The 22,986-nt window shown below is 36.5% G+C and overlaps 1 protein-coding gene across 1 annotated transcript in view; it reads right to left on the reverse strand.

Annotated features, from left to right (window-relative positions):
• Positions 1–4,407: 4,407 nt before the first annotated feature.
• KPNA5 (karyopherin alpha 5 (importin alpha 6)) overlaps positions 4,408–22,986 on the reverse strand; it is a 48,308-nt gene continuing 29,729 nt past the window's right edge. The window contains exons 9-13 of the mRNA XM_006879151.1: positions 20,580–20,658; positions 18,865–18,990; positions 17,948–18,075; positions 8,732–8,910; positions 4,408–4,595 (exon numbers count right to left, since the gene is read on the reverse strand). Of these exons, the coding sequence (XP_006879213.1) occupies positions 4,408–4,595; positions 8,732–8,910; positions 17,948–18,075; positions 18,865–18,990; positions 20,580–20,658 (700 nt within the window). The remainder of the gene's footprint in view (positions 4,596–8,731; positions 8,911–17,947; positions 18,076–18,864; positions 18,991–20,579; positions 20,659–22,986) is intronic.

Raw genomic sequence — 22,986 nt, forward strand, 5'->3', positions numbered from 1 at the left:
ATCCCGAAGGTGTGCAGTTCGAATCCCTCAGATGCTCTGCTGGAGAAGGAGGGACGATCTCCTCCTGTGCCAGTCAGTCAGATCCAGATCCGACTCAAGGGTAGACAACAAAGTTACTAAAAACATTAACGAAAAATGAAACATAATTTCTTCAAAAGTAAAGCCCACAAGTTTGAAATATTCCATTTTCAAAGAATAGGCAGGACCTTGTGGGCATTCTTACTTACCATTCCCAATTTCAAATGTCTGGGTACTGACTGCTATGCATTTCACATTTCCTTGGTGGGGCTGTGTCCACTCATTGTTTGGGTTCTGGCAGTGCTGTACAGTAATGCTTAACAGTGCAATTATTTGAAAAGTTTATTTCACTGTATAGTGGAATAGAAAACTGAAATGCCAAAGTGCTGTTAGTAGTGATCAGAAGTATTTAACTCTTAAGTTCCTGAGGCAAATAAAAATTAGATTTGCTTAACGTGACAAAATACAGAGTCACTCTACCAAAAAGAATTGACTAACAAACATTTCAGGAAAAAGCACATGATTAAGAACCGATGGTATAAAGGAAACTCAAATTGTACTCAAGGCACTGGAAAAAAAATCAGACCCAAGAAACTGATGGGATTATCAACTGACACATTTCAACAGATGCAGTCCTGGGCATACTCATTAATTAGCCTATCCCAAGAAATTTGGAAGATAGCTACCTGGCTAATTGCCTGGAAAAGATACAACAGAATGTGGAAATTATCTTAAAAAAATCATTAGCAACACATTCAAATAAATTCTTGTTGAAGATTATTAAAAAAATTAAAAAGTAGCCGGAGGAAAAAAAAAGAAGCTGGAACAATAACAAGGAACTGCCAGAAATTCAAACTAGATTAGGACGATGCTTGGGAGTGAGGGATATCATTGCTGATGTAAAATGTATCTTGAATAAAAGAAAGTACTATCAGAAAGATGATTATATGTGTTTTACTGACTATGCTAAGTTTGTATGACTCCCTATTAGGTATAAACAATCACAGTGAGAATGGATGAAATAAGAATATAAATGCATTTGTAAAATATTATTTTATTATTTTTAATATAGTGCCATAACATTTCATAATATTGCATACTGTTCAATGTTACACTGCTCAAATGTTATAGTTTAGTTAGTGAGGCAAGAATACCCTCTCCTTATTCTACTCCCAATTCAGAATTTAAAGATGCATTATCTCTTAAGGTCCCTATTATACAGATTTATAATGTCACATTACACGGAACACTGAAATTATAAACTGAAGAAAAATTAACAATTATTTGTATTTCAGTTTCACAAATAAGCCACTGAATAAGGTTGCTGAATTTAGAATAGCAACAAAAATTCATGACTTTGTTCTATCATTTACTTTTTCCATAATGCTCTTCTTCATAAAATGAAGAAAAGAAAAGGCAAAGGTAATGCATCTTTTAAGTCCTTTATTCAACATATCAACCCTAAAGTGTAAGTAGTTATTATAATTACCAAACAAAAAACTATTTCTGTGCCACTAGACTAGAAATTATGATAAAGTTTTTTGCTTTAGTTTTCTGGTGCTTCCAGTAAGTGAACAAATTGCACTAAAATTAAGTTCCAGAAACAATCATCCAAAATAAAAACAATAGTGAGTCAAGTATTTACTAAATATAAAACAAGTAAGCCTAATTGCATAGATAAGCAGGCACAAATTTAAATCCAGACAAAATAAAGTTTTGCACTTATCTTAATGAATGAAAAGGACTTTCTCAAGTAGATTTTTACATTATTGTTGTGTGCATGTTCCTTTATAACATGCTTTATTTCTCTTTTTTTTTGGCATAGTTTCAGACTGAAATAAACTTTACAAAATCAAGTCAACATAAGGTCAGGGAACAGGAATTTCAAAATATTCTGGAAGCACTTTCAGTGGTACAGATGAAAAGAGTAGCCATATTTATTTATAAAAACAAAATATTTACTATAGTCTTGATTCAATAAATTTATCCCAGATCAAAAGTTAGTCTCAACTACAAGATAGTTCCTTTTGTATTCACCTCTAATTACACGACCCAAGTAACAGACCCAAGAAATTAAATTTTGTGTGTAAAGGATGAAGAATAATGATATTCTATACTCAGATAAAAGGGGGAAGGGATACCAGGAAAAATTTTAAAATCCTCTGGTCAAAGGCATTCTATGTGAGCATATACCCATATATATTATTTTTTCTTCTATAGTTTTTTTTGTTGTTTTTTTTCAAGATTTGGCTTAGAGATTTAGTATAGCAACTATTCATTCCATTGCCATTGAGTCAATTCTAACTCATAACCTACAGGATGAGGAGAATTGTCCCATATGATTTCCAGGACTGTGTGTTTTACAGAAGCAGGCTGCCACATCTTTCTCCTGCTGAGTGGCTAGTGGGTTCAAAGAGCCAACCATTCTGTTAGTCGTTGACTGCTTGGCCACTGCACCATCAGACCTCTGGATGGTGACCACAGAATCCGCAAAATAAAAGCAGGCACAGCTGGTTAGCTTATGAATTATTTTGCATTATAAAAATTAATTAGAAAGAGTGGAATACCCTGTTACCTGATAACTTAGAACCATCTGTACCACAAAGTGTTTATATGATAAATTTACCATCACTGTGGTAATCTTTAATATTATTACCCTGTTCTGTAGAGTATACAGAATGCAAAAGAGAAACTGCTTATACTAAGCATTCTACTTCTACTACAATAAAAAGGGTACCGATACAATCTTCTATGTAAGAATATAAAAAAGGTTTGGCAGATGCAGTCAGCATTACGAACCCCACTTATACCTGTATTTATAGCTGTAGGTTTTAAGTGTCTTGCCAAAAGTTTAGTTTTATGACATACAATTTACAAAATGTGATATCATCTATTTTCCATTTGTGACATGCCTCTGATTTACAGCAGAAACATTATAAATGCTTTCATAAATTAAATCTTCCTTTACAGAACAGACTATGAATCTTATCAAAACTGGTTTAGCTCCCATCATAAATAGTTATAAACTACATTCTGAAATAAGTATTCTAGGTATATACTTGGAAATGTAAATAACCTCATATAGTAACCTTAAAGTAAGACTGAGTCCAACAGTATCATAACCTGTGTAGAAAGTTCTACCAAGCATTATACTGTGAGGATAACACAAAGACATATGCATCTATAAATAAATAAATATATACTTTTTCTATTGTAACTTTTAAAGTTTCAGTTAGAAGAGGTTTTGCTGTTAATACATGAAAGGACACACACATATACTGATCAATCTAATAGAAATGTAATCCAATACATTGTTTCCTAACCAGCAGCAGAAAAAAATTCTAATACAGATTTCAATAATTATTAAAGAATTCTTAGCAACTTTCATTAATATCATCACTTTTTGTCCAAACATTAAATGCATTTAATAAAATCTATCAGGCAACAAGGATATTTCTTCAAAATAACTTGTCATTCGAATATCTAAGTTCATTATTATACAGAAAGTGAAATTTTTCAATTATCAGTCTGAGAACTCAGAGAAGGAATTACAGTATTGTTTTTACTGTGCAGCACTACTTAGATTCATGATGACATCTCATAATGCTTTTTTAAATGAACAGTGAAAAAATAATTTAAAACTATTTAAAAAATGAGAACATATTTGGTCAAAATACAAAATATATTAATATAACAGCATTTATTAAGTTAAAAACAAGTATTTAAATGTTTTGTAATATTTTACTGTGTTCAATATGAATAGCTTTTCTTCATAACCAACATTTTAATAAATATCTTATTATCAGTACAATATTTCTTCTGCTTTATAAGTAAATTTCACATTTTCTATTTTGCAAAGTATAATTTACAGCACAGTGATTTATAATTTAAGGACTTTCACATTCTAATTTCACTTTAATGCTATTTCATGTTTTGAAGCTTTTTCTGTTTTGTTTTTTTTTCTTTTTGCTTCAAAATAGAGGTAGATCTGGAAGAGATTGGGCATGTCAGACATACTGCCAAAATGTAATTAATAGCTGTGCATTTTCAAAGAATGCTTGAAAAAAATTCAGAACCATTATGAAGTGCTTACCAAAGCTGTTCTTCTCAAGCCAAGTAGTTAAGTTAAATATATAATTTTTAAATTATTTACAAGTCAGATACAAATATCCAAAATAAGAGACATAAATGAACAGATATATTAAAAAAAGCTGTAATGAAATTCGCATCTGAATGGAAAATTGTTTCATTTTGTGTTTTCAAAGTGCATCAACTGCTTTCTTTTCTGTTCTCTGTGAAAACAGCAAACATTTCTACTGACATTGTCAACAAAGAATAGATATCTGAAACTAGCCTTTTTTATCCAGACTCCCCACCACCAACACCAAGTTAAAACTGAAACCCTTCCATTGGTGCTTCCTGCTGCTGAAATACAAACTGCTGTTGGTTTTCATCCACCTGAGGTATAATGCTGGGGTCTTCTTCTTCTACACCAAAGTAATGTTCAATCAGATCAAAAGCCTTTTGGTAAATTTCCTGATTTTCATGGCTTTGCAGAAATTCAATTTTATCCAAACCTATTGTATAAAGCATATATTTATAAAAAAAATTATTGCCCAAGCTTCAAAATATGTTTAGTTAAATCAAAATAATCCAACCTACATAGTCCAATGAAAATTTATGGAGACTTTGGATTTCCATTCATTCATTGTTGCACTTTTTTCCTTGCCCACCCCTCTCTATCCCCAGTATACTCTTCTCTTTGAAAAGTAAACCAAAAAAAAATCTTTCATTGTTTTACAATCCCTCCCTTCAGGTCCACTCCACTATGCAGCCTTCATTCTAGACTCCTGTCATGACAAAAACACCTAATCACATATTCCCTTTAAACAGTTCTCTCCCTCATCTGTTTCAATGAAGTATACATTATTTATCCCATCTTTCTCAGTCTCCCCTCAACCCCGATGTCAGTACCATTTTACAACAGTGACACCATGCAGTTTTTGTCCTTTTGTGACAGATATCTCACTCAACATAATTTATATTCTAAAGTTTACAAGAAAAAAAATCTATATATAAATCTGGTCAATGCTAAAAATATATCTTACTTAAGTAATTCTTAAATTCTTCAATTGGATTATTATATGTTGAAAGACTAAAGAAAAAGTAGTCATATATACAAAATAGCTAGACTAAATTCTAATGTATAAGAGGTAAAAATAATAAAGAAATAGTTAATGGTTAATATTTTGTATTTATGTAATTTGAAGTAAATGTAAGTGATATACTAGGCATGGTTTGGAATAAAAGTGTCAAAAACCATCTGATTTAAGGGGAATTAAATAAAAATAAAACATTTAAAGAAAAAAGGAAAAGGAAAAACAAACAAAAAAAAATTAAGTTTATGCTTTATACCAAACTAAATTGCATGAGTTAAATATTTTAAATACCAAATAACAATAAAATATACTCAGTAAAATTTAATTTTCTTCAAATTTCTGTGGATAATGACTTTTTAACTTTGAAGGATTGAATCACATTGAGTCATTTACTAAGTATCAAGGAATATAGTTGTTTTATTAAAATAAAAAGGAGAAAAGCCTTATCAGCATAAATAACTACAGAATAAATTGAAATCTTTACAAAAATATTCAAAAAGGTTAACTGGATGAAGCTTAAAAAGTATTAAAATCTGATGAGGAAATAAACTAACACATGGAAAATACAGAGGTTTCTATAAGGAATAAACCTGCAGCCCTCTGGCCAGGAAAAGAATCTAAGTACCAGATCTACAGGACACATCATCCTTGCTTGGGAAACATTACCACGAAACATAAGAGACACTGGCCACAGAATAAGAAATTGTCAGCAGCTGAAGTGTTTGGAATCACAGAAGCCCAGAAAGCTACAGATAGAAGCTATCAGATCAAGGGTTGGACAATGGAAGATAGGTGTTGAAGGGAGTGGGTAGGAGTGGATTGGGATGCTGGTGGATGGTGGAGCAGGGAAGTAAGTGAGTCAAGACACTTGTGCCAAGAGCGGGGACAACACTGAAACTAATGGTTAATTCCACAATTGGGGAAATAGCTTCCATCTGCTTTTTTCTGTCAGATGCTTCTCTAAATCTGAGCATTCACATTAAGACAGATAGGAAGAAGGTTTGGCCATCCACTTTCGAAATAGGAGGCTTCTGAAAACCGTATGTACAACAGAACACACATAGATTAACAGGGCAACTGAGGAGGAGCTTTCAAGTATGGAAATAAAAAAGGAAGAGGAACAGTTGTAAGCAGATACTAGTGACTGGAACATGGGATGTGAGAACCATGAATGTAGGAAAATTAGATATTGTTAAGGAAGAATTGGAACACATAAATATTGACATACTAAGTATTGGCAAGATGAGATGGACTGGCATGGGGCATTTTTAGTTGGACAATCATATGAGACTCTGAAGATGAAAAGGTGAGGAAAAATGGGGTTGCTTTCACAGTTAAAAAAAGTCATTTCTAGATCCATCTTGCAATACAATATTGTGAGTGACACGCTAATATCCATCCATTAATGCACAATATTGTGAGTGACACGCTAATATCCATCCATTAATGCATCCAAGATGCATTAATAATAATGGGTGACTGGAATGCAAAAGTTGGGAACAGAGAAGAAGGATCAAGAATAGTTGGAAAATGTGGACTCAGTGACAGAAATGAAGGTGGAGATAGAATGACTGAGTTTTGCACAATCAATAATTCATTCATTGCAAATACATTTTCTAAGAAACATAAACGCAGGTTATACACATGGATTTCATTTAATGGAATCAGACTGATTACATATGTGATCACATCGCCGCTGAAGAAGCTCAATATCAGCTGTGAAAACTAGGCCAGGAGCTGATTGTGGAACAGACCACCAACTACTCATATGCAAGTTCAAGCTGAAGCTGAGGAAAATTAAATCAAATCCACGGGAACCAAAATAGGACCTTGAGTCTTTCCCACCTGAATTTCAGAACCATTTCAGGAAGAGATTTGAGGCCTTGAACACAAACCAAGAAAGGCATATAAAAAACTCTAAGATAGCATTTTATATTTTTAAGTCAGCAAAGCAAGAATGAGAGTGTAGGGGAGGTTTTGTATTACTGGTACACTGTCAAGTAACATAAAATTTAGAAAAGCATACTGAGGAACATATCAAAGTATAAAAAGTCTGTATTCAAGATTCAGTAATAGCACTGCTAGAAATTTAATCCAAGATATTAATTCAAAGAAAGAACCCCCCCTACAAACTTATAGTAAACTATAGGGCTATGTCTAAAATGAATGGTTCAGTCACTCAATATAACACTGCATGGTTATTAAAAGTCATAAAGATTATATAAAGCATGTCTCTAAAATATTAGAAGAGTAAACATATATACACTAAGATATAGATATAGATGATATAGATGATATGATATAGATGATACAGATGATAGAGAGATAGAGATAGAGACATACACACACACTGATGTTGTTATATACTGAGGAACTGGAACTAACTCAGTTGTCCTGCTGGCAGGTTTCCAGAGGCAGTAAACCACAAAGGAAAATGACCATCCTTTTCCTGCAGAGCAGTGGTGGATACAAACCACATACCTTTGTGTTGGCAGCAAAGCCTCCTATTACCAGGCCACCAGAGCTCAATATACATATGCTAGACATACATGTATCACACACAGACAGACTATATATATACACACACACACACACACACACACACACACGTTATGTGCTGTCGAGTTGCCTATGACTCATAGTGACCCTACACACATAACCCTGAATTCTGCCATTTCCTAAGCCAATCTCATTGTCTCCAACACATCTGCCCCCATTGCCCCAGTTATTGTGTCAATCCATCTCATCCAGGGTCTTCCTCTCTTGTGCCTTCCCTCCACCCTTCCAAGCTTGATATTCTCTCCAAGGCAACATGTCCAAAGTATGTGAGACAGAGCTTCAAAAAGCGTGCCTTCACAGAGTAGGTTGGCTTTGCCTTCTCCCAGTCAATTTTTCTCTTGGCAATCCACAGAATGCTCAAGACTCTTTTCCAGCACCACAATTCAAAGGCATCAATTCTTCTTCTGTCATCCTTAGTCACTGTTCAGCTCTCTGATGTATAGCAAGTAACTGTGAAGACCATGACTTGGATCAGTCACTCAATAGTCTCTAGACTGACATCTTTGCTCTTCAACACTCTAGGTCCCTGACAGCAGATTTTCTCAATGCAATTTGTCTTTTGATTTCCTGAGTGCTGGTGCCAAGATGTTAATTGTGGAACCAAGCACGCTGAATTTGTTAACAATCTCTTCTCCATCTATCATGACGCTGCCAACTGGCCCACTGGTGAGAATCTTTGTTTTCTTGATGTTGTGCTTCAATACACACACACACACACACACACACACACACACACACACACACTCCCTTCTACAGTTAAATCAGTATTTGTAAAGACTATGTAAAAAGAAAGATAAGTCATGAAATAAATTATTAGGGATAGAGAATTAAGGTTAATGTACTTTAAAAAACCATCTTATGACAGACAATTAAGAAATGACTACACATTAGTTCAGAGCTGTTGTACATAGGGTTGCTATGAGTTACAGGGGACTCAATGGCACATAAAAACAACAACAATACGTTACTTACACATTTTTAAATTATTTGCTTACCATATGCTTCTTCAATGAGAGCACAATATGGATTAATGCCTATTCCATTCTGCTTAGATTCTTGTTCTCCAAGGCGTAAAATATTTTCAAGTCCATTTAAAGCCACCTGAACTATTTTGGAGTCCATCACAGTCAAAAGGTCACAAAGTGGTTTAATGCAGCCTAAGGCTACCAAATACCTTCAGAGAAATGAAAAGGAAAGGTGTGATGGGAGAAGATTTAAACACTATTTGATACTACCTTTAAAACACGTACAAAAAAAGTTTAAAAAAATCCTTAAGTAATAGTAACATGAAAAATACTCTTCATAATGAAACACTCTAAGACATTAAGTACTATACTATTTATCCAAACAATAGAAATATTTAAATTCTCACATAATGTGGTCTCCACAAGTTAACATACTTGCCAGCTTCCTTTACCTTCAAGCTGTGAAAGGGGATTCTGAAACAGCCTGTTCCAATTCCGAAAAGTCAAAGTCTCTTTTCTCCTCTTTCTGCTTATTTCTTTCAGTGGAAACTTTTATAGTCCAAGGTGGAGCCACAATTTCATTCAAATGCTATTCTTCTCAGAGTACTGGTTCGGCCTATTAGTCTTCCCCAGGCCAAGTTCTAGGCCCTCTATCAAGTATTACTTCAATAAGCAATTTTCTAGGGCAAATTTTCCCTTTTTAGCATTTCCAATTAACTAGCTGAAGAAGGATTTCCTATCATCTACAATATTTCTTATCATTTTGTTGTTGTTGTTGTTATGTGCCGTCGAGTCACCTGCGACTCAGCAACCCTATGTACAACAGCCCTAAACCCTGCTCTATCCTGTGCCAATCTCACTGCCTCTGATACACCCATCCCTATTACCCCAGTCACTGAATCAATCCATCTCATAGAGGGCCTTCCCCTTCTGCGCCGTCTCTCCACCCTCCCAAGCATGATGTCCCTCTCCAAGGACCTCTCCCTCCTTGCAACATGTCCAAAGTATGTCAGACAAAGCCTCAGAATCCTTGCCACCAAGGAGCAGCCTGGTTTAACCCTCTCTAGGATGGATCTGTTTGTTTTCTTGGCAGTCGTAGGGTACATTCAATACTCTTCTCCAGCACCACAGCTCAAAGGCATCAATTCTCCTTCTATCCTCCCTAGTCATTGTCCAACTCTCTGATGCATAACAAGTGATTGAAAAGACCATAGCCTGTATCAGACACACCTTAGTCTCCAGAGTGACACCATAGCTCTTCAGTACCCTGGAGAGATAGATCCCTAACAGCAGACTTTCCCATCGCAATACGTTCTTTGATTTCCTGGCTACTGGTGCCAAGAGTGTTGACCATTGATCTCAATCTCTTCACCATCCATCCTGATGCTGCCAATTGGTCCAGTGGTGAGAATCTTTGTTTTCTTGACATTGAGCTTCAATCCATACTGAAGGCTGCAGTCCTTGACCGTCTGCAGCAAGCATTTCAGGTCCTCTTCAGTTTCAGCAAGCAGGGTCATGTCATCTGCATAACGTAGATTCTTAATAGATCTTCTACCAATCCTGACGCCACACTTCTCCTCATAGAGCCCTGCCTCTCGGATAATCTGTTCTGCAAACAGGTTGGAAAAGTGTGGAGATAGGACACATCCCTGGCATACGCCTTTCCCAATTTTGAACTATGCAGTGTTTCCTTGCTCTGTTCTGACGACTGCCTCTTGGTCCAAATATAGGTTTCGCATTAGAACGCTCAAGTGTCCTGGAACTCCCATTCTTCTCAGAATCAGCCACAGTTTGTTATCATTTGTTATCAAATCTTATCATTATAGCATTGATTATTCATTTCTACAAAATATCTAACATTAAAACCTCCAGTATTCACTTTTACACTGGATCTTATTACAACAAACATTTATTTTTGTATCTTAACAATACTACATGAAAGAAAAAGCAGTATTTACAAAGATAAATCAACAAACCTAAAGATTTTAATACTAAAACCTTTAAATAAATTCCCAGTTCCCTCTTCATTCTCTACCCTTAAATATCATCTTTAAATATATCTAGTCTTAAGTCTTAGGTCACTGGTTTTCCACCTCAGGTCAAAAGATATTTTTCTGGCTATTCTTATCCCATTTGAAGCAACAAAAGTAATCATCTTAGATATACTGCTGAAGTCACAAATTTACAAAACCCCATGTTTCTATCAGTCTGGAGCCACTAGAACAAATTCCACTCCTGACACCAATTGCAAAAAGAGCAATATTCATAAGAGAACCATGGAAACAGTCCAGTCTGCTCTACTACCTCCACAGGAGGAACTGCCCCTATCAACAGTATCCTCCACAGAAAACTAAATTGGCATGAGATCTGACATGTCCCCCCATGTTTCAACACTTGCTGTTGTTAGGTACCATTGAGTCAAGTATATATTTCTGTGAACAAAAGATCTGAGCCCTATTCTATCCTGTGCCATCTTCACACTTCCTGACACAAAAGAGTTCAATGCAGTAGTCACCATGTCAATCCACCTGGTCAAGGGTCTTCCTCTCCTTCACCAACTCTTCACCCTTCCTAGCACCATGTCTATCTCCAAGGGATAGGCCCTCCTATCAACATGCCAAAAGTACATGAGCCAAAGCCACATCATTCTTGCCTTCAAAGAGCACTCCAGCTGCACCCTCTCCAAGACATATCTGTTTGCTTTTTTTGGCCATCCATGATATGTTCAGTGTTCTCCAATACCATAGCTCAAAGGTATCACTTCTTTTCCTGTTCTTATTCACTGCTAAGATCTCAGACGCATAGCAAGTGATCAGAGAGACTATGGACTAAATTATACACACCTTAGTCCTCAAACTGACAATCACTACTCCTCAATAATTTCGAGAGGGCCCTAACTGCAGATTTTTCCAGTGCAATGCATCTCTTTATTTCCTGACTTCTAGTACCAACGGTATTAACTGTGGATCCAAGTAAAATAAATTTATTGACAGTTTTAATCTCCTCTCTATTCATCAAGATACTGCCTCTCAGTTCAGTGGTAAGAATCTTTGTTTTCTTTACATTGAGATGCAATCCATATTGAAAGCTGCATTCCTTGATCTTCTGCAATAAGTGCTTCAACTTCTCACTTTGAATAAGCAAGGTTGTGTCATCTGCATAATGCAGGTTATTTATGAGTCTACCTCCAATCCTGATGCCGCACTCCTCTTCACAGAGTCCAGCTTCTCAAATAATTTGCTAAGCATATAGATTGGTTCCAAAATCCACTGCAGTGACTACAAAGACTTCATATAACTATACTGATGGTTATGGGGCTTACTTGGGAAGTCAACAGGCTACAACTCAAATTAACAGCCAGATACACTCTTACGGAGAGTTTTTCAATTAACAGCAAGATATAATTCCTCAGCCCACAGAGTTTCTCAGTTAAGAGCAAGAGAATCCCTTGGTCCAGAGAGTTCTTAATTAACAGCAAGATACAAGTTCTGCACAAGAATCTCTGACCCTGAAGGGCACACACTGTATCTCTCTGCCTCCTATTCTAATTTCTTGGTGGTGAGATTCACACTCTCTGCCACCGAATCTGCTCAATTTAATGTCAGGACTGACTATGTGGACAGACTAATGTGGACAGTCTATGTAGCATTAAGTGTTTATCATTCAAGATGGTTCCTAAGCCACTGACTTTGACTCTGCCATGTCGATGGGTGTGAGTATCTTAATAGGGCCTGTTAGCCTATCCACAAAGGGAATGGCTAGTCGCACCACTAAATTATCCAGATTCAGTGCCAGATTTTAAGACTCTCACCACCAGCAAAGCAGCAGCAGAGAATGCAGTGTGCCTTTTGAGGCCAGAGATTCTTGTGTCAGCCAGACCTACAAAAGCAGCAGCTACAGCAGAGGACCAGAGACTTGACAAGAGATAGAGCTGGCCTATGGAACCTGATCTAAGAGCCTGCACCCAAGTTTGCTGGAGGACCAGGGAGGAAGACAGCCCAAATTGGCAAGACTATGAACTTTTTAACAAAAGCCTAAAGTCGTGAGGTTGAAGGGCCAGTGAACACATTTTAGAAGCTGTATTGACAGAAAATGTATCCTGTTGTCAACAGCAATTATATCCTGTTAATTTCCCTAATATCCCTCACAATTATGATTATGGTTCCATGGGCTCTATGAGATATTGCAATGAACTTCACACTCAGTAGATCAGCATCATTGGTGTTGGAATTAGTAAAAAGAGAGGCAGGAGTGGGGCGGATACCTCTGAACTAATGGAAATTGGTATTGTGCTATGGATGTGGATGATGATGATGGAGCAATTCTCCTTTGTTGAGAGAGCAGAAGTCAGACTCAGCCTCCCTACATTACCACTTCTCCTTTTACAGACTAAAATGCCCTCTATGCCTGAGGAATACATGGCATATGCAGCTGCTGCTGATGTAGGTGGACCCTGTATTTGAAGGGCAGGAAGAATTTAGGTAACTAGATCAGTTTAAAGACAATGGTCTAGGAAAGCCAAACTCTGAGCAACAGACAGGTTACAACTACATGTAAGAACTTGAAACTTTACTCTTCTTATTCTCAAAATTTAACATAATTAACACTGAATGGTATTGTAAATTATAAGCATATTCACAAACAAATCAGGACTTGACTTGTTTTCCATGACATGAGCACTAACAGTAGGTAGTGGGTGCAGTGTTTTCTGTGTTGTTTTGTTGGTGTTCTTTTTTAAGGAGAATCTTTGTACACACTTCAAGGATGGTCCTATGTTGTTGTTAAATGCCTCTGAATAGACTATGATTCATTACAAATCTATGAAAAACAGATATCAACTGTTCCCTATTTTGTACCATCTATCTCCAACATGCTAAACCCCACTGTTACAGATACTGTGTCAATCCAACTTGCTGAGGATTTTCTTTTTTTGATAACTCTCTACCTTCTCCAGCGTGTTATCTTTATCCAATGATTGGTACCTTCTGACAAAATGGTCAAAGTATGTGAGATGAACGTTTACCTCCATGCCTCCAAGGAACATATTGGTTGCATTTCCTCCAACACAGATTTGTTTGTGCTTTTTTCCATGGTAGACCATGGGATATTCGTTATTCTTCTCCAATACTACAATTCAAAAGTATCTACTCTTCTTTGGCCTTCCTTATTCATTGTTCAATTTCAGAAGCATATGAAGGAACTTAAAATACTATGGTTTGGCTCAGGTACAGTCTTTCAACTGAAACATTTGCTCTTCAGCACTTTAAAGAAGTCCTTGTCAGCAGATTTCCTAAATGCAGCATGTCTTCTGAATTCTTCACTGCTATTACCACTGTGTTGTTGATTATGGATCAAGTTTCCTAGTTTATAAAATAATGATACTAATAACTTCACAGATCTGTAATTATACTTAAATGAGCAAATACATATTACATAAGATTATCTAGTATGCAGGTGTTCAATAAAATCTCATTTTCATCTCCCTTTCCTTACTTCTACTAAATAAAATGCACATACATTACTAGTACTTGTCATATACTGTACTATCAAAAACTGAAACTTAAAGCCAGTGAGTCACAAATGATCCACCACTGGGTATGCAAGGCTGTAAATCCCATAGAGGAGGCTGCTCATGTTTCTCCCAGAGACTGTGAGTAGATTTAAACTGCTAAAACAGCATGGTGTGAAAAGAGCAAGGGCCACATGGAGATGGCCATTTCTCATCTGTAGCAACTTCACAAAAGGAAAGTGTCCCCATCAACACCACCAACATCACAAAAACAATTCTCATGATATCAAACATATCTCACATACTACCATTACCTCTTTATATTCATCTTAACACCAATCTTAGTGCTTTGCTGGGTTCAAAGTCCAATGCAATAGCTCACAGACCACTAAGAACCATATTGGGAAAGTCAAGAGGTTATAATCCAGATTAATAACAGAATACAGTCAAATCAGCTCCTGAAATGTGCACACAGACACCTCAGCCTCAAGCCTCATGGCTTTAGGCCAGTATTCCCAAGTTCTCAGTTCCCAAGCTCTCCTGCCAATCAATATTGGTTTCCCCCAACCCTACCTGTCCAAGAAAGTTCTCAGTCCTGTCAATATTGACTCTCCCCTCTCAAAGTCCTATCTCATATCAGGTCTCCAGTTCGGTCACAGGTGTTGCTGCCACAGGTATAGCTGGAGCAAGAAGGATGTCCTACATTCTCTTGTTTCTTGTTAAATGGTAACAAAAGATCTGTCTGTCTCCTGCTGCTGGCTTGCTCAATTCAACAGCAAGATAGCCAATCCCCTTGCAGATTGCTGAGACTGGCCAATTCTCTTGTGGAATGGTAGATATCCATAGTGGATAGGTTAATATGTCCCATCTGCACATTCTCGCCCATTTACATAGCAAAGTTAAATAATGCCTAGAAAAGGTCATATTGAAAGATAAACTTTACACTTGGCAATTGGGTTAGCAGCACAACTCTCCTCAGACAGCTGTACTTGATAACAAATATTTTATTGAATGAGTAATTATCAGACTTCTGAGGTTAGAGATAAAATACATGGTACTCAATAATGGAAATAATCTATTTAGCACAACTAGCAATACTAGACACTCAACAGTAATCACAGAACGCATGCTAAACCTAATCACATATCTGCATATATTTTTATAGAATTAAGATAGTAGCTAAAATGGCTAGAAAAAGAATTCTTTCCGTCTAGAAACTTACTGCATACTAATATGAAGAAAAATAGATTAAATAATTGACGAACTTTAGTCTTTTCTCTATCATGATGTTGCTTATTGGTTCAAAGGTAAGACTTTTTGATTCTTGAAGTGTAATCCATATTGAAGGGTATGGTCTTTTTGATATTTTGCTAAATGCTTCAACTTGGCTTCACTTTCTGCAAGCAAGGTTGTGTAATTTATACAGCACTGGTTGTTGCTGAGTCTTCTTCCCATCCTGGTGCCACACTCTTCTTCATATAGTCCACTTTCTTAATTTTCTTGCTCATCATACAGATTACAACATCATACAGGGAACAACCCTGACACTCACCATTCCTGATTTTAAACCATGCACTATTCCCTTGGATGGTGTTAAGGGTTTATTGTTTAAAATGGCTTTCCTAGCCATTGCCTGACTTTGCCATGAAGACAGATGGGAATATGTGAATAGGGCATGTTAGCCTATCCACAAGGTGATTGGTTAGTCTCACCATTAAACTGAGCAGACTCAGCAGCAGAATTGGAGGATCTTTCCCAACTACAAAGAAGATGCAAGAGAATGTGCCATGTTCTTCAGGGCCAGAGATTCTTGTACCAGCCAGACTAGGGCCAATAGGAGCAGCAGCTATAACAGACACAGTGGAGCACCAGAGATATGACATGAGACAGAGCAGATCTTGGGACTGCTACGCCACACAAACAGAGCTAAAAGTCTTTGGCCCAACTCTGCTGGAGGACTGGGGTGGGAAGAGTCCTAACTGGCAGGTCTAAGAGCTTTGTAACACTGGCCTAAAGTCACGAGACTCAAGGCTGAGGTGCCTGAGAGCACATTTTTGGAAGATGTCCTAATTATTTCTTTTCTTGTTGTGTACCATCGAACTGGATCCGACTGGCATAAGGAGACTACCCCTCCTTCTCCAGTGGAGCACCTGGTGGATTCAAACTACATGCCTTCAGGATTGCTGCAAAGCTTCTTGCCACTAGGCCACTAGAGTTCCCTCTGACTGAGTTATTGTGTATTCTGCTACTAACCTGAATTAGAGCCTTTTGGTTTCCATAATGTGACTCTGTGTAGTATGTGAGCTATTGTATCAGATTTTGGACCCAGTAAAGCAGTAAGAAGAATAAGGATGATAGACGAATTGATGTCTATGCCCTATGGTGTTAGAGCAGAGCACTGAACATCTCATGGACTGCCAAAAGATCAAATGATTGTCCAGGAGAGAGTGCAGCCAGAATGCTCTCTGGAGGCAAAAATGATGAGGCTTTGCCTCACATACTTCTGGAATACTGTTAGGAGATGCTACTACTTGGAGAAAGGTATGATGCTCAGAAAGGTGGAGGGTTGGTGAAGGAGAAGACGCTCCACCAGGTAGATTGACAGGGTGACTGCTACAACTGACATGGTTACTGCTGCAATGGGCTCTAGTATGTCAGAAAGTGTGAGGATAGCATCATAGGGTTGTTATGAGTTGTACTCAACTTGATGTTAACTAACAACAGCAACAACAAAGCAGTAAGACTGGTGTTGGGAAGAGTAAAAAGGAGGTATAGGAGTATGAGGGACATGTCTGACCTCATGAGAATAGGTTTCATATTGTTGACATTGTTGAAGGAAATAATTCCCCTTTGTGAAGTTGGAAAAAGTCAGACATGGCCATTATCACATGGCCTTGCTCTTCTATACTTTGTTGTTCAGACTAGAGCTTTTTTACCTATATAGGGACTTCCAATGGGCACAAATAAATGTTCTTGGATTTCCATTATTCTCAATGCAGGCTTAATTTGTTATGCACAATCATATGCTTTTGTATAGCCAATAAAACATAAGTAAACAACTTTCTGGTATTTTCTGCTTTTAGCCAAGATCCATCTGAAATCAGCAATGATATTGTGCATTCCACAGCCTCTTTTGAAACCAGCTTGAATTTCTGGCAGTCCCCAAGCATTCACTGTTCCAGTCATTTATTAATAAGATCCAGTAAGATTTTACTTGTATAGGATATTAATGATTCCTCCCGTCTTCTTTTGACACTTCCTATTATTTGATGCTATCATTCACTATTTTATCCATAGAATACTTCAGTATTACAACTCAAAGCCTCAATTTGTTCTTCAGTTCTTTCAGTTTGAGAAAAATTCTTTCTTTTTTAATTTTGAACTCCAGCTCTTTGCATATTTCATTATAATCTTTTGTCTTCTTGAGTTGCCCTTTGAAATTTTCTGTTCTTTTATTTCAGCAGTTTCTTCCCTTTCTTTTAACTTCTTATGTTTTAGTAAAAGTTTCAGAGGCTCTCCTAACATCTATTTTCATCTTTTATTCCTGTCTTGTAATGACCTTTCATTTTTTCCATGGATAATCAAACTGCTGTCATCCTTAACCTGTCTGTCCTTTGGCCATTAGTGTTGAATGCCTCACCTCTAACTTAGAAATATTACTTTAGTTTCACCATAAAATAACAAATACATTTTATTTCAGATTTTCCCTTTATATTTTAGGAGCTCCATATCCATACCGCATTTGCTCTGGAGTGCCTCCTGATGTTGCATTAGTAATAGCCCATGCTGCTTCTTTTCTCGTGCGAAACTCCGCTTTCTGAAGAATCTCAATCAAAACAGGAAAAATATTTGCATCTATCACAGCCTAGGGGGAAAATGGTATTGTAGAATCAATGCAAATATTTTCAAATAGTTCAAAATAAAGGTTTATTGAAACTCACTGTCTTTCAAGCATCAGGTTCTTTGGAAATATATTATTTTTAAACTATCAAGTTTTCACATGTTTTCCTTCTAAAAGGAAAATAAATAGCCTTTTAAAAACTGGACAAGATACTGTTGTTGTTAGGTATCTTCAAGTCAGAACAGAATCCTCTGACCAGCCTGTGGGTTTCTAGAGGCTGTAAATCACACGGAAGGGAGGAGACTGACCACCTTTCTCCCAAAGAGCAGCTGATGGATTCAAACTGTGCCGACAGGCTGGCAGTGCAACTTCTTACCACAAAGCCACCAGAGCTCCCCAGGAAAAGTATCAGCAAACTATAAATTTTACACATGATAAAGCACAAGACATATGATTACCAGGGTCAGTAAGTAATTACTGATTAAGGAGCTTGGGGAAGACCTTAGTAATTTAGTAATTCATTACATCCTTGCAGAATAGGATCATCGTCTAACTTATTTAAAACTAATTACATTCTCCTTAAAGATGCTAAGCACTTTTACGTATGAAATTAATATTCTTAAAATTTTACAACTAAGTTATTATTTTAGAAAATTTCTTTAAGAATCCTAACAAATGTTTTATTAACTCCCTGGGGGCACCGGGGGGGGGGGGAAGGAACAGAAAAAAACACCAAACAGATAGAATTCTGATTTTTGTCCAAACTGGTTGCTTAGAATTTCCTGTTCTAACCTTAGCTCTGAAAGGTGTTACCTGAATCTGAGCTCTGTTTCCAGCAGTTATGTTAGAAACAGTCCAACAGGCTTCCTTTCTAATTGACTCCTTTGGGCTACTCAGTAAGTGTAAGAGACATGGTAATGCAGAACAATTCAAAATTACCTAAAACAAAAGTGAGAAGAAACAAAAAGTTCCACAGTAAATAAATTTATAAAATTCCATTAATGAATTATTTAGGAAAAAAAATTCTGAAAACTGCATTAAGAAGAGAAATTCCTCTCAAAGCAAAATTTAGGCACTTATCATCTTCTGTTTTCCTGTAGCCAAATGTGTCTAACCCTGGGATAATGAAGTGTGCAGTTCTCACTCCACTAAAATTCAAGGGGGGAGAAAAGGCAGAACATGTACAAATGTATCCTTCAAATTTACAAATGTAGCCAGAATTCAACTCATACTTGTAATTAACTTGTGAAACCAAACCTCTAGCTCTGCTAAATTAATTGGAGGAAGTCAGATTTGATAGATATTTTTACATATACATATACAAAAAGTAAAAATGTTTTAGGTGGAAAAACAGAAAATGATACAATCTAACAGTATTTCATTCTATAACCATTAAGAAACTTTATTATGTAGAATAGACTTGGTCCATTAAAATGTTTATTTCTCTACTTTTATAAAGAATCAAACTTTGATGTCATATATTTTTTTTTTTACTCCATGGTATAATTAACCACGTTCCTAATTTGAAAAGACTTCAAAATGATTTGCACTAAATCATGCACCTAATGAAGAAATGCAGCCATGTACTGGAAATAAAGTTGAGAAATACATTTTATATTTTAAAAAATATATATTTATGAGCATTATCTCTAAAGAATTATGTTTAAATTAATAATTATAATTTATAAATAACTGTTTAGTAATTAAAATAATTATTACTTTAGAGATCAAAAGTTTAAAATATGTAAATAAAAAAAGAACACTTAAGTTTTTCTCTTCAGGAAAGACTGTATTCCAAATATGGAGTCAATCTTTATTTGCCAAGGCCTTTTTTGCCACATCTCTTTTGACATCTCCCCATTCTCCGGCATACATCACGACATGCACATACTAATAGTTAATTACCAATCTGGCCCTTTTTTCCTTGCTATTTTTCTTCCTATTCCTAATGCTAATACCATAATCCAAGGCTTCAATTTAATTTAAAAGGCCTTTCTATTTCCAATTTCACTTCTACCCTATTTATAATCAATGATTCCATTAACAATTTCGATTCTAGTCAAATTCAATGCCTCTTAAATTTTCTGCCTCTATTTATGATGTTCATTGCCCTTAAGTCAGAACCAACTCACAGCTGACCCTCCAGTGGGATTTAGAAAATGCTCATCTTTCTCCCTCAGAATAGCTAGCGCATTCTAACCAATTGTCTTTGAGTTGGCAGCGCAACTCCTTACCCACTAATGTACTAGAACTCCCATCTTTGTTTATAGGGTTATAGCTCTTTAATGTTCTTCTCTACTTTCAAGGCCTAGTTCTAGTTCTAACTAATGTAAACATCCTCCCTACCCCCAGTAGTCTTTCTTAAACTTTTTCTAGCAAATCTGGCTGCTATATCCATGTCCATGCTATTAAAAAAAATCCATGTAGTTTATATACATATGCTAAATTTTTAATTAGTATGTAATCAAGTAAGATAAAACATGATAACCTTAAAGCTCATTACTTTAATAATTAAAATCTACACTCACCTGTGTTTGAATATCATCACCAGTCACAATATTACCAACTGCTCGTAATGCAGGTGACACTACTTTATAATCATTGTGCCTAAAAAACAATTAAATTCTATATGAATTTTAAATTTATAAAAAGTAGCAAAAAATGGCAAAAAAGGAAAAAAATTCCCACATGCTCTTCACCTATAGATCCTATTTAAGTGCCACAAATTTTTTCTGATACTCTTTATAACAATCAACACTCCTGGCACCAGCAATTAGGAAATCAAAAGATGAATTACACTGGGAAAATCTGCTGTCACAGAGTACTGAAAAGCAATGAGGTCAGTCTAAAGACTAAAGAGCACCTAATCCAGGCCACAGTCTTTGTAATTACTTCCTATGCATCAGAGAGCAAGATAACAGAAGAATTGATGCCTTAGACTTGTGGTGTTGGAGAAGAGTCCTGAACAAACAGGTATGTTTTTGAGAAGGTGAAACCAAGTTTCTCCTTGGAGGTTAGGATTTTGAAGCTCTGTCTCACATCCTTTGGGCACACGGCCATGAGAGTGGTCCTTGGAAAAGGACATCATGCTTCAAAGGGTGGAAGGAACAGTGCAGGAGAGGATGACCTGGGATGAGACAGACTGATACAGTAACTGGGACAATGGGGGTCGGTGTGCTGGAATCAGTGAGATTGGCTCAGGCAGGCTTCAAAGCTGTTGTACAAAGGGTTGTATGGGTCCCAGGAAACTTGATGGCACATAACAAAAAAAGTATGTAACCCAAGATAATGGGTTGTACTCAAATGTCATGTCTCTCTAGTCTCTTTTAATGAAAAACAGTTACTTATTCTTCTCTAGTTTTTCGTGACTGTAACATTTTTAAGAAGTATTAGCAATACAGTGGTTAAGCATTCTAACCACAAGGTCTATGGTTTCAATTAACCAAGGGCTAGGTAAGAGAATGATGAGTAGACTGTTCCCATAAAAATTTATAACCTCTGCACATCCAAAAACTTCTCCAACAGGATAAAAAGGGAAGCCACAGATTGGGAAAAATATTTGGTAATGACATGTCTGACAAGGGACTTATATCTAGAATTTGTAAAATACTCAGGTACCACAACAAGATAAAGGTAAATAACTCAACTGAAAAATGGGCACAGGATATGAACAGACATTTGCCAATGAAGACATTCAGATGGCTAACAAGCACATGAAGAAATGTTCAAAATCCCTAGCTCTAAAAGAGATGCAAATTGAAACAACTATGAGATATCATCTCACCCCAGTAAGAATAGCAAAATTTAACAGACTAGCAAACATCAAATGCTGGCGAGGCTGCGGAGAAACTGAAACCCTTATTCACTGTTGGTGAGAGGGTAAATTGGTGCAACCACTACGGAAAGCTGCATGGCACTTTCTCAAAAAGTTGCAAACAGAAATAACATTTGACCCAGCAATTCCACTACTGGGAATTTGCCCTAAAGAAACCAGAACTGCCACCCAAGCAGATATATGCACACCCATGTTTACTGTGGCTTTGTTCGCAAAAGCAAAGAGCTGGAAACAACCCAAGTGCCCATCAACAAACAAATGGATGGAGAAGCTCTGGTATATCTACACAATGGAATACTATGCATCACTGAAAAACAAAAAACTCATGAAATATTATGCAAAATGGATGACACTGGAGGGCATTACGCTGAGTGAAATATCTCAATCACAAAAGGACACAAATATTGCATAGGGCCACTGTTGTAGAACAGGACTGATATCAGGGCTGAGAGAAGACCGAAAAGGAGGGGAGGAATGATGTATATTGCACTGAAACAGATGAGGGAGAGATCTGTTTAAAAGGGACATATGAATGGGTATTCTTGTCATTATAGAAGTCCAGAGTGAAGGCTACAAAGTAGAATGAACTTGGGAAGAGGGACTGCATAACAATGAAAGAGTTTTTCTTTTTCTTTTCAAAGACAGGAGTGATTTGGGGGAGAGGGGGTGGGCAGGGATAAAAGTGCAACAATGAATGACTGGAAACCCTAAGTCTCCATAAACTTTCATTAAAATTAATAAATTTTTTTTTAAAAGTTTACAACCTCAGAAACCATGAGTCAGTTCCACTCTGTCTTGCACAGTTCCTATGAGTCAGAAGTGATGCAACAGTACTGAGAGTTGATTCGGGTTTTTCCAATGTTTAGGATTGTCACTTTGAGGTCTAAGGTGAACTTAACCCAATACAACGTATTTTTAATAGTCTCATATGAATGCGTTCCATTTCTGTTGGAAATTGTTAAGAATGAAATGGAACGCGTAAATATTGACATATTAGGCAGTGGAGAGATGAGATGGACTGGCATGGGGCATTTTGAGTCTGATGACCATATGATATATTACTCTGGAGATGAAAAGACAAGAATAACGGGGTTGCCTTT

Source organism: Elephantulus edwardii, unplaced genomic scaffold (genome assembly GCF_000299155.1).
Source record: "Elephantulus edwardii isolate Elephantulus edwardi_28Jun2011 unplaced genomic scaffold, EleEdw1.0 scaffold00002, whole genome shotgun sequence".
NCBI classification, from domain to species: Eukaryota; Metazoa; Chordata; class Mammalia; order Macroscelidea; family Macroscelididae; genus Elephantulus; species Elephantulus edwardii.